The sequence below is a fragment of the Haliotis asinina genome, chromosome 2, assembly GCF_037392515.1.
Source record: "Haliotis asinina isolate JCU_RB_2024 chromosome 2, JCU_Hal_asi_v2, whole genome shotgun sequence".
In the NCBI taxonomy this organism is placed as follows: Eukaryota; Metazoa; Mollusca; class Gastropoda; order Lepetellida; family Haliotidae; genus Haliotis; species Haliotis asinina.
The window spans coordinates 96,807,875-96,822,195 of record NC_090281.1 but is presented as its reverse complement, the minus strand read 5'-3'; the positions used below and the strand labels follow the sequence as shown (position 1 = coordinate 96,822,195).

General features: G+C 38.9%; 2 protein-coding genes across 2 annotated transcripts in view; one reads left to right on the top strand and one right to left on the bottom strand.

Annotated features, from left to right (window-relative positions):
• LOC137274656 (probable cysteine--tRNA ligase, mitochondrial) overlaps positions 1–5,620 on the bottom strand; it is a 28,275-nt gene extending 22,655 nt beyond the window's left edge. Inside the window, exons 1-4 of the mRNA XM_067807973.1 lie at positions 5,017–5,620; positions 2,997–3,165; positions 2,394–2,571; positions 1,654–1,731 (exon numbers count right to left, since the gene is read on the bottom strand). Of these exons, the coding sequence (XP_067664074.1) occupies positions 1,654–1,731; positions 2,394–2,571; positions 2,997–3,165; positions 5,017–5,243 (652 nt within the window). The 5' untranslated portion in view covers positions 5,244–5,620. The remainder of the gene's footprint in view (positions 1–1,653; positions 1,732–2,393; positions 2,572–2,996; positions 3,166–5,016) is intronic.
• A 240-nt stretch (positions 5,621–5,860) lies between these two features.
• LOC137274651 (inhibitor of growth protein 1-like) lies at positions 5,861–12,256 on the top strand. Its single transcript, XM_067807962.1, has 4 exons — positions 5,861–6,147; positions 7,781–7,978; positions 8,539–8,684; positions 8,987–12,256. The coding sequence occupies exons 1-4, from the start codon at positions 6,006–6,008 to the stop codon at positions 9,260–9,262; spliced, it is 762 nt and encodes a 253-aa protein (XP_067664063.1). The 5' UTR covers positions 5,861–6,005; the 3' UTR covers positions 9,263–12,256.
• Positions 12,257–14,321: the final 2,065 nt, after the last annotated feature.

Below are 14,321 nucleotides of genomic sequence, written 5' to 3'. Positions count from 1 at the left end.
GTTTGAACACTATTTCAGTCATTCCAGTGTGTCAGCCTCACATTAGAGGAAAGCAGTGTACGAAATGAGTAAAAACCAGCTAAACAACAGGACTAGTAACTTCAAAATGTTATCAGCCCCAAATGGATTTAACCAGGTCAGAACAAATTGAACGCAGTTTATAATTACAAGAAGAAGACACAGTCATCAATATTCCAAGTATTACCGGTACCTTCAATTTCAGTCTAAATCACGCTTGTTGCCATGGAAATGCCCAAAATATTTTATTCAGAATTCCAAAACTATCAAAGGCACCAGTACACAACTAGACCAATCTATGTGTCAGGTTTGGTGAAGAAATATGAATGGTTTTAGAGTTTTACCGGAAAAGGTAAATGTGCACACAATGATGGACAGACACACAGACAGACGGACGAGGTGCATTTTAATACCGCCTGCAAAATGTTCCGCGGGGAATAATTAATAATTCAATGAACCTGATACATGTATTTATTATTGAACAGTCTGTTCACAACAGTCCTTTTCAGAGAAAACCAATTAAAATTGTATCTGAAATTTTTACCAGACCATTTAACTGGCCAGCTGTAAATTTTGACCGTCCGTCAGAAATCTAGTCTCGGTCGGTCGGATGGGCCTGATTTCATACACTGATATAGCCAGGAAAAATTAAAGTTTGTAATGTTTGGAAACTCTCGATCATCAGGACAGTGCTAACACACCAAGAACGGAGGGTATCTGGGCCTTGAATCAATGATCTTAGGACCACGGCTGTTGTTAGATAAGTATGATCGTGTATTAATCATGGAGATTAAATGGCAGCTGTTCTGACTGGAACCACTTCCCTCACTGAAGCAACACATACAGCCTGGGTGAGATCCAGTGACCAGAGGTGTTCACTATGAAACAAACCTTTCAGCAAACTTTCTGAATCATTCCTCAACGTCTGATGTGAAACAGAATAATTACCCATGACATTAATTGTAATTAAGACAGGATGTGGAATCAATATCCATTCTCACCTTGTAATCCTCCTGCATCTGCTGTGCTCAGGCTGGTTTTGATAAATCACCAAATTAACCATCTGACTGCCATAGGCCATGGCACACAGTATCCCATAGTGGCCAAACTTACCTGGCTGCTCACGGCTCCCAGAAGGTGCACACAGTATCCCATAGCAGACAACACTTACCTGACTGCTCACGGCTCCCAGAAGGTGCACACAGTATCCCATAGCAGACAACACTTACCTGACTGCTCACGGCTCCCAGAAGGTGTGCACAGTATCCCATAGCAGACAACACTTACCTGACTGCTCACGGCTCCCAGAAGGTGCGCACAGTATCCCATAGCAGACAACACTTACCAGACTGCTCACGGCTCCCAGAAGGTGTGCACAGTATCCCACAGCAGACAATACTTACCTGACTGCTCACGGCTCCCAGAAGGTGCGCACAGTATCCCACAGCAGACAACACTTACCTGACTGCTCACGGCTCCCAGAAGGTGCACACAGTATCCCACAGCAGACAACACTTACCTGACTGCTCACGGGTCCCTGAAGGTGCACACAGTATCCCACAGCAGACAACACTTACCTGACTGCTCACGGCTCCCAGAAGGTGCGCACAGTATCCCATAGCAGACAACACTTACCTGACTGCTCACGGCTCCCAGAAGGTGCACACAGTATCCCATAGTGGCCAAACTTCTCAACATCGAAGTACACACTACCTGCAGGATCAATACAGAACACTTATTTATCAGAGGTAACTGGATTATCATATTTCATTCAACAGCAGCATTAATTATACTCCAGAAAGTGAATGTCTAATCGTTATCAAGTTTTAACACTTATAAACATCTGCAGTCTTTTCACTGCCAAACAAACTTCTCATGAATGATGTATGACTAATCAATGTCTGATTAAATAAAGCAAAACACTGAATTAAGCACAGATGCTGCTTGTACTATCACTCCTCACTCTCTCACTCACTCACCAATCACACATGATACAGTAGTCTCTACACAGTACACTCATCAAGAGTTTCCATGGCTACAGACTTCCTGACCACTGAAACCAGTGGGTGGTCAAGGCAGCATGATATAGGGTGCAATCAGTCTGAACCAGAAAGTTGTCCCAATGGTGTTCCAGACACATGGTCCAGGACAAAGGAAACGGCATGACTGCTGCTCGCTATACTGATCATGTTATAAGACCCAACATTAAACAACATTTTAAACGTCACAGAAATCACATCTACCAACAAGACAACACTCGAACCCACACTGCTAGAGCAACAGTGGACTTCTTATGACACTGGACAGCAATCAATATAGATTGAGTCCAATACAACACCCCGGTACCTTCACAGGTTGATCTTAAAGGAACTCACCACTAGGCGCGGCGTAGGCGTAGCCCTTATTAATGAGTTCATTCACAAAGTCGATGATCTCTGGAACATACTCGGTGACCTGTGCTGACCTGCTGGGTGGGAGGATGTTCAGCGCCTCCATATCCTCGAAGAACTCAATCTTGTGTTGCCAGGTGATCTGTGAGAAAGGGATGCCAGTCTGGAAGAAACACCCAACTTTGTCAATGTTGTCATAACATCTACACCAAACTGTTCAAACTGACTAAAGCTGGAGTCTGGCAAGCAAAACAAGTGATTGATACTATGAACAACAGTATCTTCTTATGAGATTGAAGGATCAAGTCACCAAGAATCTTTCTGAAACATTCAATTCTTAAGCATGTGATCAGAAGTGTGAGAAGAGAAGCAGAGTTAGTTCTGTCAAGTAAGAGCACATCATGTTAAGAAATGACTTACTCTGTGAGAAACAGACTTTTTTCCTTCGCCTTTTGAATGTTATGACCAAACAGAATACTTTCGAATTAACACCACTAAGCTAAATTCCTGGGGAAACAAGGCAATGTTTTCTAACCCATCTGAACCCCCAGGCTTATGGTTAAAAGGACTTAATCATGGCTGAATTACCTCATTGGATCTGTCGATGATTTTGTCATCAATGTCCGTGATTCCCAGGACGACCATAAGATTAATGTCAAAGAAGTTTTCCATGATCCTTCGTATGATGTCGAATCTCATATATGTGCTGGCATGTCCGATATGTGCTGAGTCGTACACTGTTGGGCCACACATGTACCTGCAACATATACCTCCTGCTTCATAGTCTCCTCATACACAAGATTAGAACACTCATATGAGTGAGTGAGTGAGTGAGTGAGCGAGCAAGACACTGAACAAGTGTCTAGTCACACTTCTACTGATGGACAATCCGAGATAAAGATTCAAGATCGTAACTTCCTGGTATGCCTGTGGGTCTACATTCTGTACATAAAGACGTCTGACTGACAGCTACATTCTCAAACAAGGAATCAGGCACATGTTGATTGCTGAGCAAGCAGATTGTCAATGTGTCAATAAAACCTATGTTAGGTGAGCTACAGATCATTCCCTGCACTGTTACTATGGTTACAGACTTCTGGTTGGTTGTCTCGACTCATCTCAAGTACACTGTGACCTAATAGCATGCGATGTTGCTCAGAATATTTATCAGTGGTTTGTTTAGGCTATTTACAGGTTGTTGTATTGGCAGGAATTTTACAAAGCATCATGTCAGACACAAAAATAACAAACCTCCTTCATGACATGCATGATTCTCAATTTCAGGACTGTCAAAATATGGTGTATCACATGTAAACATGCAAGGTAACAAGTCTCAATATTTCTAAGTTTGTTTGTTTAACACCACAATGAGCAATATTCAGGCTTGTCAATGGTTATCTGTAAGCATTCAAGTCATCATGTGAGTGAGTTTATCTTCACAAGACACTCAGCAATATTCCTGCTAAATGGCGCTGTAAATAAGCTAGTCCAAACCAGACAATCCACTGATTAACAGCATGAGCATTGATGTATGCAAAGTGACATTCAATGACGTGTCAACCAAGTCAGTGAGCCAAAGCACCTGATCATGTTGGTCGCCTCATAAGACAAGCCCTGGTTACTGTAGATTAATTCTGACCTGGGTCAGGCAATCCAGGGACTGACATATATAACTGAAGGTTTCAATAATCATTACCTTGCACTTATATCTCAAACTGTTCATTGTAGCAACTTAGTTACTATCCTTTACATTAAAGATATAACTCACAACAGTACAAGAATCTGTACCAAAATGTCCAACTCTCATACTAAAGTTGTTATCCGTAAAGTTGTCAATTCTGAGTCATCAAGTGGGACAAAAACAACAATAATAACAATACTCAACCTGTTCTAGTGATTATCCCTATTATCACACACCACTCAGAAGATTTACACTGGTGAATGATGAGATGACATGCCAAACCTTAATTGTTTGCGCGTCAATATCCATTAAGGATTAAGGACACTTTATCTATTATCAAAGAGAAAAATGGCAACTTAAAACTGATTTTGAGTCAGTTTTACTTCCAGGCATTCATAGGATGCAGGAATTGTGTATTTTTACTTGATCGACTTTCTCATCTTGTCTCAGCAAGTCTTATTTGAGGAGGTGCACAGCACTAGTCTCAACAAAAACATAACAGGATGTGTAAGAGAAATTGTTTACTTTTCCATACCATTATGCATCACCAAACCATTCAGGTGTATTTCATATAAACATCTTGTAGACGATTATTTTGACTCATACTACAATTTCTAAATTCTGATAATAACTTGCAGTGAAAAATATAGACAAATATTTTATAGGTGAGGCACACTTTGGCTTCCAAATAATACATAGCAGGTTTACTTACTCTCTTTTTAACCATTTCCACTTATCAATCAACCTTAATTGTTTGTAATCCCTTGTCATCACATCACTGTTTTTCTCCGTTATCGTCTTGTTGTTTTGGTTACTGATGTACTGCCTACATTTAACTCTCCAACTTTTAGAAATGCCTCTAAGTAAGGAAGTCATCTGAATCTACTTTATAATCAAGCTGAATAATATCTGCTTTACTGTTATTACCATGTTCCCATTCTGTCATTCCTCAGAATTAACGGCTCCTTAGTCTTTGTTAAAGTGTTCCACACTTTAATTCCAGTGTCATAACCCTGTGGCTTCTCCCAGTTTGTATAACGCTGGGACGTTGAAATGCCACTGCTTAAGAATGCACAATTTCCGTTTGCAAATGGCAAATGACTGAAGTACTGATGCCATGCTCGCGAAAATCTGGGAATCAATTTAGCCGCCATTTCGATCCAAATGTCATAACAGCATTCCCAACTTATGATTTACTGCATCTTTCACTTGGATGAACAAGCTCTCTGGACACTTCAACGTTTCCGATAAGTTGTTTGAATATTCATGATCATTTGTGACCTCAAATCTGGCTGTACGAAGTGAGGGTGGCGGGGGTAGGGGTCCCAAATAACAATGCCGTATATGTTTAGATATCATTTCAACATTAACTTGATTTTAATCATGTCCGATCGTTGTCATCTGAGTTTTACCAACAAGGTGAAAAAACAACAGGCCAATACCACCACCGATATTTGAGTAAACACGTGTTTAAGTTTGTCATCACAAGCTGTGTCACTGTCAAGGTCGAACGAGTTCCCGGAAGCAAGTCCTCGATTTCATAGAATATTTAACTACAGGTTCTGAAACGGAAAGAGATTGACATATTAGGTAGACAGTCGGCTTTATTTCCCATTCTCATAAAATGTTAAATCACTGACATCTGTATTTGTAGACGAGTATCTCAACACATTAATTTCTTCATCAGATTTGAGACTATTTTTCAGGATGATGAGGTTATTCTTTTCGTTCATATTAATTTCGCTCGCATCATTTACACTCAACCGGTTTCATTCACCAGCGGGAGGGAAACTCGATGCGTAGGCCCAGTCAAATTTCCATGTCACACTGTTATGATTTGATTCAACATACTGAAGCTGCCAGACTTTAACTTTTATTTCAGTTTTGCGGTGAGTTCACGTGACATCTATCCAGGTATGAACATGCTCAACCAAGCCGCCGTAGAGGCCTTATGCTCTGGAACGTATCTCGAAAATTATTTGGAAACGATGGAGAATCTGCCCAACGATTTACAACGAAGTGTTTCCCAACTGCGAGAGTTAGATATACAGTGCAGAGGTAAGAATTAATTCACATCCAGTTCCTTAATTTACACAGAACCCGATTTAATATGAGTCCGAAGTCCGAGGTCTCATCGATGATGATAGTTTGAAAACCAAACGTGACAAATGTGAACCGTTTGTTTGTGTCGCCTAAATTTGTACCCCATGATAAAAGATCCGGTCTATGTTTATAGTGTACCGTTTTCAAGTACGACTTTATTTAGTTGATATTTTATATCTTTGAATTGCTAGTTATAGTTACGCCAACATTGCTTGCAAGATGTCACAGATTTGTAACATGTCATTTTCGATTAAGAGACATGCAAATAATTTTTTAAGGGAAGTGTACAAGAAACAAAATCACTTCTTTTTAGTGAAACAGAACAGGATTTTCGAAAGATTTCCACACGTAACTCTTTTTCTAAAATATGAAATGAAATAGATCGTTTTTATAGGAAGCCTACCCTAAACCTTATCATAATCCTGAATCTGACATAATTGTAAGTCCTGAACCTAAAGCCTAACCCCTAGAAATGATCCTAATAAATAAGTACATTTCAAACAGGGATTACAGACAGAACTGTTACCAGAATTTTATAATTAGTAATATCAATTATGAATATACACTCAGTTTTCTCACACTTGAGAAGAGCACTTAATGTTAAAATGTTATTTCATCATGAGACCATTGTTTTCCAAGGAAGGGAGTTCAGCGTTATCCTAAGTACCAGCTCACTGACATACGTTCTTTTTCTTTCCCTGATTCTTCTCATTTTCACATCTGATGTGTTGGGCTTGATTTCGCCATGACACTTTGTACTATGACTAGACCATCTGTCTTTTAAGCTAATGAAGAATTCAGGGAAAACCGCTAGTACAGACAGACAGTAGCACAAATAGGGTTGTGCAACAGAGTCAAATTACCAGTCTTCCTGTATGCTTGCCAAGATTGGCAAGATACTTTCCAGGCTATTTAAAAAATATGTATAATATAGAAAACAATATCGCCACCATCAAAGGTGCACACCCATTTCCTCATAGGTATGTGCTTTTGGATTTACAACAACATATGAAATAATTACTCATGTAAAATATGTTTAATTCAACATTTTACATGTCACTTATGACTTTTCAGATCATTCTTCGCCTCCCCAATGTCTTTCAGCTCAACAGAGTCAAGAACAGGGAATAAAAGATTTTTTTGTGTATCCATAGCAACAAATTTGACTTTGACTGAAATTGGTGTTGATACTCTTTTCCAGAACCGAAATTAAAAACATTTCAATAATTCGTTTCCCACAATGTGCAGTACCACTCCATATCAACATTACTGATGCACATCAAACCAAACATTTGACATAGTCATAACTAGTCAGTATTTTCATGAAGAGTATTTTACAGTTGTGGGGGACACTGATGACATTGTATTCTTCTTTTCTTTCCTTTTCTGTCAAAAAACACCCTCGGAAGTACATTTTATTTGGTTTTATTTCATTTTTTGACGATACACCATATGGCTTTGTTTGCTGTAGGTTAATTATGAAACGAACCCAAAATACATATGGTGTTCATCACTAGTCTCATTAAAAACTAATATTGTTTTAGTGTTAAAGAGTCTTTTTACATGTGTTATAACTTGTGCATTGTAGACATTATGCAAGACATGGACTATCAGCAAGAAGTATACAAGCAACAGGGCCCAATGAAGAAGAAGGCATTTTTTGCCATCCAACGAGCTCTGATTCGATGCCAGGAGATTGGAGATGAGAAACTTGTATTACTGTCTGTTATCATTGACTTCATTGAGAACAGAGCCAGGCAGCTTGAACAAGACAGGGAGAATCTAGGTGAGTTGTATGCCATTAATCCTTCATGTCTGTGGCCTAGATTTGGGTTTCTAAGTTACCATAGTGTATTTGGTGAGACAGGTAAATACTTTGTCAAATTTGGAGCCTTTAATAAACAGGCAGTATGTTTTTATCTTGGTGAAAAAATACCAAGCAAATATGAGAACAGGCTGTTGAGTTGAATATAAACTGTGAAGTCGTCATATGGATTGGCAGAAATAGGAAACACATGTTTAGGGTTCTGTGGTGACTGTATCAGTATAGGTTCACTGCTGTTGCTTCTCAAACCCACTGCCTTCTCTGTGGTGTAGAGGATAGATGTGCCTTTTGAGAGGGTTTACCCCCCGAGCTCTCTATATTAAGGTCATAAGACTGGTTGGCTCAAAGTCACTGTACTGTATTTTAGTGGAGATTCATTGTACTGAGTTTTAGCTGAATGTCAGTGTTACGTTCAGTAAGCTAGTCACCTGCTCTCATGTATTCCACATCATCAGTGCAGTGATTGTTAATGTGGTGTTACAAACCCATCACATGGTTGCAAACAATTTCTGATGTTGCAGATCCTGGATCCACAAAGGAGCCGGAGCCTGTAAAAGATCCTCCCAAGAAGGAAACAAAAGCTGCAGATACTGAGCGGTCTGAAAAGCCAGTCGCTAAGAGACAACGACGACAAAAGAATCATGATGTCAGTCAAGATGATGTCAAGGTATGAGTTATTGTTGTTTCTGTGTGCAATAAGATTCAATATTTCTTGTATTGGTCAATAAGGATAAGTTTCAACTAAGTTAAGATGATTAGGGTGATATTCACAATGTATATTTTGACAACAGCCATTTTGTCCTTTTGTGTGTAATTTGGCACATCAAACTCTTTGAAGTATTGTGTTTAACTTTTTTTGCGCTTTTCCTTAATCTTTAAGCAATTATTCCTGTGACTCATCCTCGTAGACTTTTGCTATTTGTCACTGCAGTCTTTGTTTCACTGGGAGTTGTGTCTTGATGTTTTCAGGAGGAGAAAGAAAAGGTTCCCAAAAAGAAAAAGAAGAGAAAAGTGAAGAAAGAGCGAGAAGACTCCCCCATCGATCCCCCCATTGACCCTGATGAGCCCACTTACTGTTTATGCAACCAAGTCTCCTATGGTGAGATGATAGGATGTGACAATGACAAGTGTGTGATTGAGTGGTTTCACTTTAACTGTGTTGGACTTACCACAAAACCAAAAGGAAAATGGTATTGCCCTAAATGTCGGGGAGACAAACCTACAGTGAAGCGTCCTGACAAGTAGAGGACTTCCTTCAATCTCGGTGCTACACAAAAGACAAGTCTTGTACAAGGGCCTGTTGTCATGTCATTTCTGCAAAGAAAACTACCTGTATTGTACATTTATTGTTGAGTATATGGTGTGGAAAGTGCAGTTGATCATCGACTTGGTATCAAATCAGTTACGTTGATCAGACAACCCAATACTGCTGACTGGCCTTGTGAAGCAGATTGTCTGATGTTTTGAGAAAATAGCAGATAAGCCAATATGAAAGATTTTATCCCACAGTTTAAGTTTTATTTCGAAGAATTTTCAGAAATTAAGATCCAGGGTATATGCTTTAGAAATGTATGATTTCATAAAACAAGTTAGACAAATATTGAAGTTGAACACATTCATCCACACGATGAAGTAAATCAAGTATTTTCATTCATTTTCATACATGGAATGAGATTCTTAAAATGTCAAACACTGAGACATGTTCTGCCACATGTGGCAAAATAGGTAACATGGATCAAATAGTTGTCGGTTATTAACAGTGATTTATTAGTTGGCACATGCCGATCGATGGTAGATGATAGCCCACCAGACTGTCACCCTGGGGAAGTCTCAACAGCAGAGTGCAGTGACAGCTCAGCAAATACTGGAAGTACCTGTGAACCTGATGAAGAAGTTGAAGTTACCATGGTTACTAATAACTTGTACAGGTGTCTAGTGATCTAATCATTATTCATGAGCGGTCAAGTTTATTTTTAGCAGTGAAAAGAAGGATGTATTAAATCAAATCAAAACTGTCTGAAACACAGTGTGGTGATCTGCTGAAATGTGATTCTGAAGTTCACAGGGTTGTCAAAATTGCCCTGGCACACGAACTGGAAAGATTCTTACATTCATGCTTAATGAGAGTTGGTGAATTGTCACAACTCAAAGTATCCATATATTTCAGACATGTTAATTAAGCATCAATGTTCTCAATAGTTAGGTTATCCCATATTTCACCTTACATCAGATTCATTGTGATACATCACCATGGTTGCCTGAATATGTCTGAAGCAGCCTTTAGCAATAATTACTTACTTCCTCACTCACAGTGATATTTGTAGGATGTGGGGCAAGGTAAAGAGTAACCATGGTAAATGTAAACTGACCAATGTTCTATGTTGATGTCATGGCATGTATAGATACTACATTACACAAAGTATTTGTTGTCTTGTTGATGAAGGAAGTTTTGGTGTGTATGCTGGTGATCTCCGTGCCGAGTATCAACATTAACATTTGATCATGTATCATTTGATTGAATGAAATGTCTCTTGAATATGTCTGTCCTCAACAATGTGGTGGCTAGCGTGCCCTGGCACCCACTGTCACAGAAGTATGTATCAGCATTTGATCACATTGAAGTCATGCAGGTTTTGATTACTATATGTTATAAACTTAACAATTAAGGGGATGGAAATTAGCAAAAGCCTGCTATCCAGAACAGTTTTGTCAGTATTAATTGCATGTGAAGATCAAGTAGAATTTCTGACCGTTTGAGGTATTGCTATATTTTATCACTCTTCATGCTTGTCAGTGTTCCAGGTGATTTCCTATCCCAGTATTTGTGGGGTGTTTCGGCATACGCGACCCGCCGTTAACTTCACGGGGAGTTTGTTGATCACAGTAGTCATGATGCATGTTATGTTTTATGAGCCTTTGTACTTCCATTGAAATTTTGTATGTTTGCTATGTTTTATATTTTCTATTGTGTTGGAAGTTTTGACTTAAGTCAACAATGAAAGAGTGCTTGTATGAAATGATATTCATATTGGTGATTGTGACTCAAACTATTGTTGTTTACAGAGCAAATTGTATTGCCAAGATAATCATGATTACATAATGCCAGGTTCTTATTGCTCTGAGGATGTTAAATAATGAATAGAGAATGAATCTCTTTATCTCAAAGTTAGAACATTTTACTTTAAAGGTTCTTCTTGTATTTATTAAGAACACAACTCTCTCTGATGTTCAGAGTAACATGACCTGTGAGTATGGCTTCAGTGGACGTTTAGAAATCATGAGCAGATTCTCTTTGTGAACACCTTTTCTGTAATCATATTTTCTTCACAAAGTGATGATTTTAAATGAGCAGTAGGATTTGGTTTTTTACAGTTTACATCTGCTGCACAAAATGAAAATACCATTCTGATCTGTGATTACATGTACTTGTCACAGAAACACAAATGCAAAGCCTTTGAAAGTATGCAATTCCACTGTCTCACTGTCTGTGTGGAGTTGATTCAATGAGTGGTTTCACAACTTGTGGACCTTAATAATTCCTCGTATCACCTCTTAGACCTCACCTCCTGGTGTAGATCTTCATGAATGTTTGAATAAAACCATTCACTTTAGAGAGGTGTTCTTAATAACAATTGGTGCAGTTGGGTAGCCTGTCACACCGAAGACACAGGTTCAATTCCCCATATGGTTATAATGTGTGAAGCCCATTCCTGAAGTCACCCACTTTGATACAGCTGGAATATTGCCAACAGCGGTGTAAGACTAGGCTCGCTCACTGACTCATTCATTCACGCGTTTTCACCAATTTACTGGTTTCATGTCTATACAGTCTAATCATTGTTTTTACTCCTTGTTGCCTGATGACTGATACAGGAAGAGTGTGTGTTTCCGGAAGCAGCAATAGTGACTAGTAAGGTTTTCTTCTTCGTTAAAATAAATGGAAAGCAGACATGATGAACATTACCACAACAGAAACATCTTTGCCAGAAATGACTCGAGATACGGCCAGCTGACAGGGCGTCATCTTTGTGTGTCCAGCAGCATCATCCATTGTACATTGTGTACATTACACTCATATTCACTCATCTCTCCATGTTAGTGTGTCGTCTATTTATTAGTCTATTCTCTCCAGCTCGGTCACAGTGGAGGGTACACAATCAACATTCATTAGTGGAGGTCTGTGGGACGTGGTTCAGCCATTGTCTCAACAGACAGACAAATAAATCATTTTAAATATGACTGGCCTATTGTGTTGTTTGTTGGGCTTAGATGGTTATTGGTGGCTCTGTTGTCTCAGCAATTCATGGGGATGTAACCATTTGTTGTGTGAGTACCACACGATCATGGATTTGTATTCTTGTATTGGGGCTAATCTTTCATGCTTGTGGAAGTAGTAAACATCACAGAAATGTGTTGGCTTTCTTCTCCATGAAGTTGTCGTGTTCTGACAATTACTGTCCAAAGAGATTTCAGACCCAGAAACCTTCCTCCATGTCTGTTGGTCAGTGATGACATTATCTTATATTATTAATTACTCTGTGTTGTGTATGTACAAGGGAAAGTGCAGAGGAAACTGGAAATGAATGGCAAAACAATGTTCCAGGATAAGATCAAAGTTGACCTTGACCTATGCACCAACTCTGAATGTGCTTGAAGATACATGCATACCACTTGTGCTGTTCTCATCACAACTATCCTTGTGTTTCACAAGGTAATTGTGAGTGAGCTTGAGTATTTGCCATGAAAACAGTTGAGACTGACATTCTCAGACTGAAGTATGTTTTAACAGATCTATGTGTCATGCATTCTGAATGAATTTTCTTTCATAGATGCTCTCAATCTGTGGAGTAGATCAGTGTAGTAAGCACCATTGATTGTCTTTTGACTTTCCGTGTAGTAAACATGAATGATGCCCTTAGCATCCCAGAACACTGTAGCCATAACTTTCTTCACTGACCACTGAGTGAGTATGGTTTTATGCCAGCAATATCACAAACACTTCAAACACTTTGCTATCCCACAGCAACATTTCCTTTGTGTACTTGCAGAAATGTACAAAAGACTGAAATAGTTATGAAATACCACAAAACACTGATCTCAGAAAATACAACAATTTTAATTTCAATTTCTTCACATCCATTAATAAAATCTTGTAGAAGTATTAACAAATGACCCTTGTTGGCAGTGGTATGACACCGCAAACAGCGCCTACACTGTCCCTGCTGGGAACATTCACCTACTCATGATACATCTGGTGCTGTTCCTAAAGATTAACATAGACATGGACTTTACATGGTCATCAGAAAGACCACCCCTTCTGTGTACTGCAGACAATTTGCAAACTGTCAGTTCTTATCTGTTTGAATTTCACTGCTGATGAATGTTAAACAAGGTATGACACTTTATGGATGACACCTTCTTTATTATGACACGCCATTTCTTGCCAAACAGTACAAGAACTGGAACATCACATTATAAGAAAGAAGTGTCATACCTTTCTTGTCTGTTCTACTGGATTTCCAAGGCACATACAATGGAGTCAGTTTCTTTTGTATAGAAGTGTAACACTTTCTTTCTCTTCACTAAAGGACTGTTCATATTTTATGGCTAGGGAGAGTGAGGATTATTTTTATTTTCACTATGGGTGGTGGGGTGGGGGTCATCAGTTTTGCACACATGTACTAGGGGCGAGGTCTGCAATTTTGTCTGCATGTAATAACATGCAGGGTGAACCACTAACTTTGTACATAAATTTCAGAGGGGTCATTCACACTGTACATTGTTTCTCCATAAAAATCATCATTATTCCTACCCACGCTTAGCCATCAATTATTAATGGTCCCTCCCAAACATGTTTTGCATTCTTTCATTTTAGGACAATATTATTCCACATGATGATCCATAATATACAGGGAAATTGTCAGCAATTCATTCACGGCAGAGATGAACTTAACCAGGTTAAACTCTAAAGCATGTATAATGACATTTCTTAAGTCACATGTTAACTATTGTGTGCAAGGCATGGGTTCATTGTCTCCCAGCAGGGCAGAGTATTTGCTGTAAATTAATATTTCCATCAAGCAAATCAAAGTTACAAGATCAGTCACTCACACTAAAACATACAAGCATGGATGAAGCATTCACAAACACAATGTACAGTTCAAGGCATATCCACAGTCAGCATCTTTCCAGTCTACAACAACCACTTAGAAAGACCATCAAACTTAAATAGATTGCTGAATACCCGCATGGTAGTGTCATTATTTCAACTCTTTACACAAATCTACTCAAGATATTAACATGG

What these genes read in the sequence shown, in the direction of transcription:
- LOC137274651 (XM_067807962.1), top strand. Translation starts at nt 6,006, where the DNA reads ATGAACATGCTCAACCAAGCCGCCGTAGAGGCCTTATGCTCTGGAACG. An exon ending in GTTAGATATACAGTGCAGAG is followed by an intron (nt 6,148 to 7,780) that starts GTAAGAATTAAT and finishes TGTGCATTGTAG; the next exon opens with ACATTATGCAAGACATGGAC. An exon ending in TCAGTCAAGATGATGTCAAG is followed by an intron (nt 8,685 to 8,986) that starts GTATGAGTTATT and finishes TGATGTTTTCAG; the next exon opens with GAGGAGAAAGAAAAGGTTCC.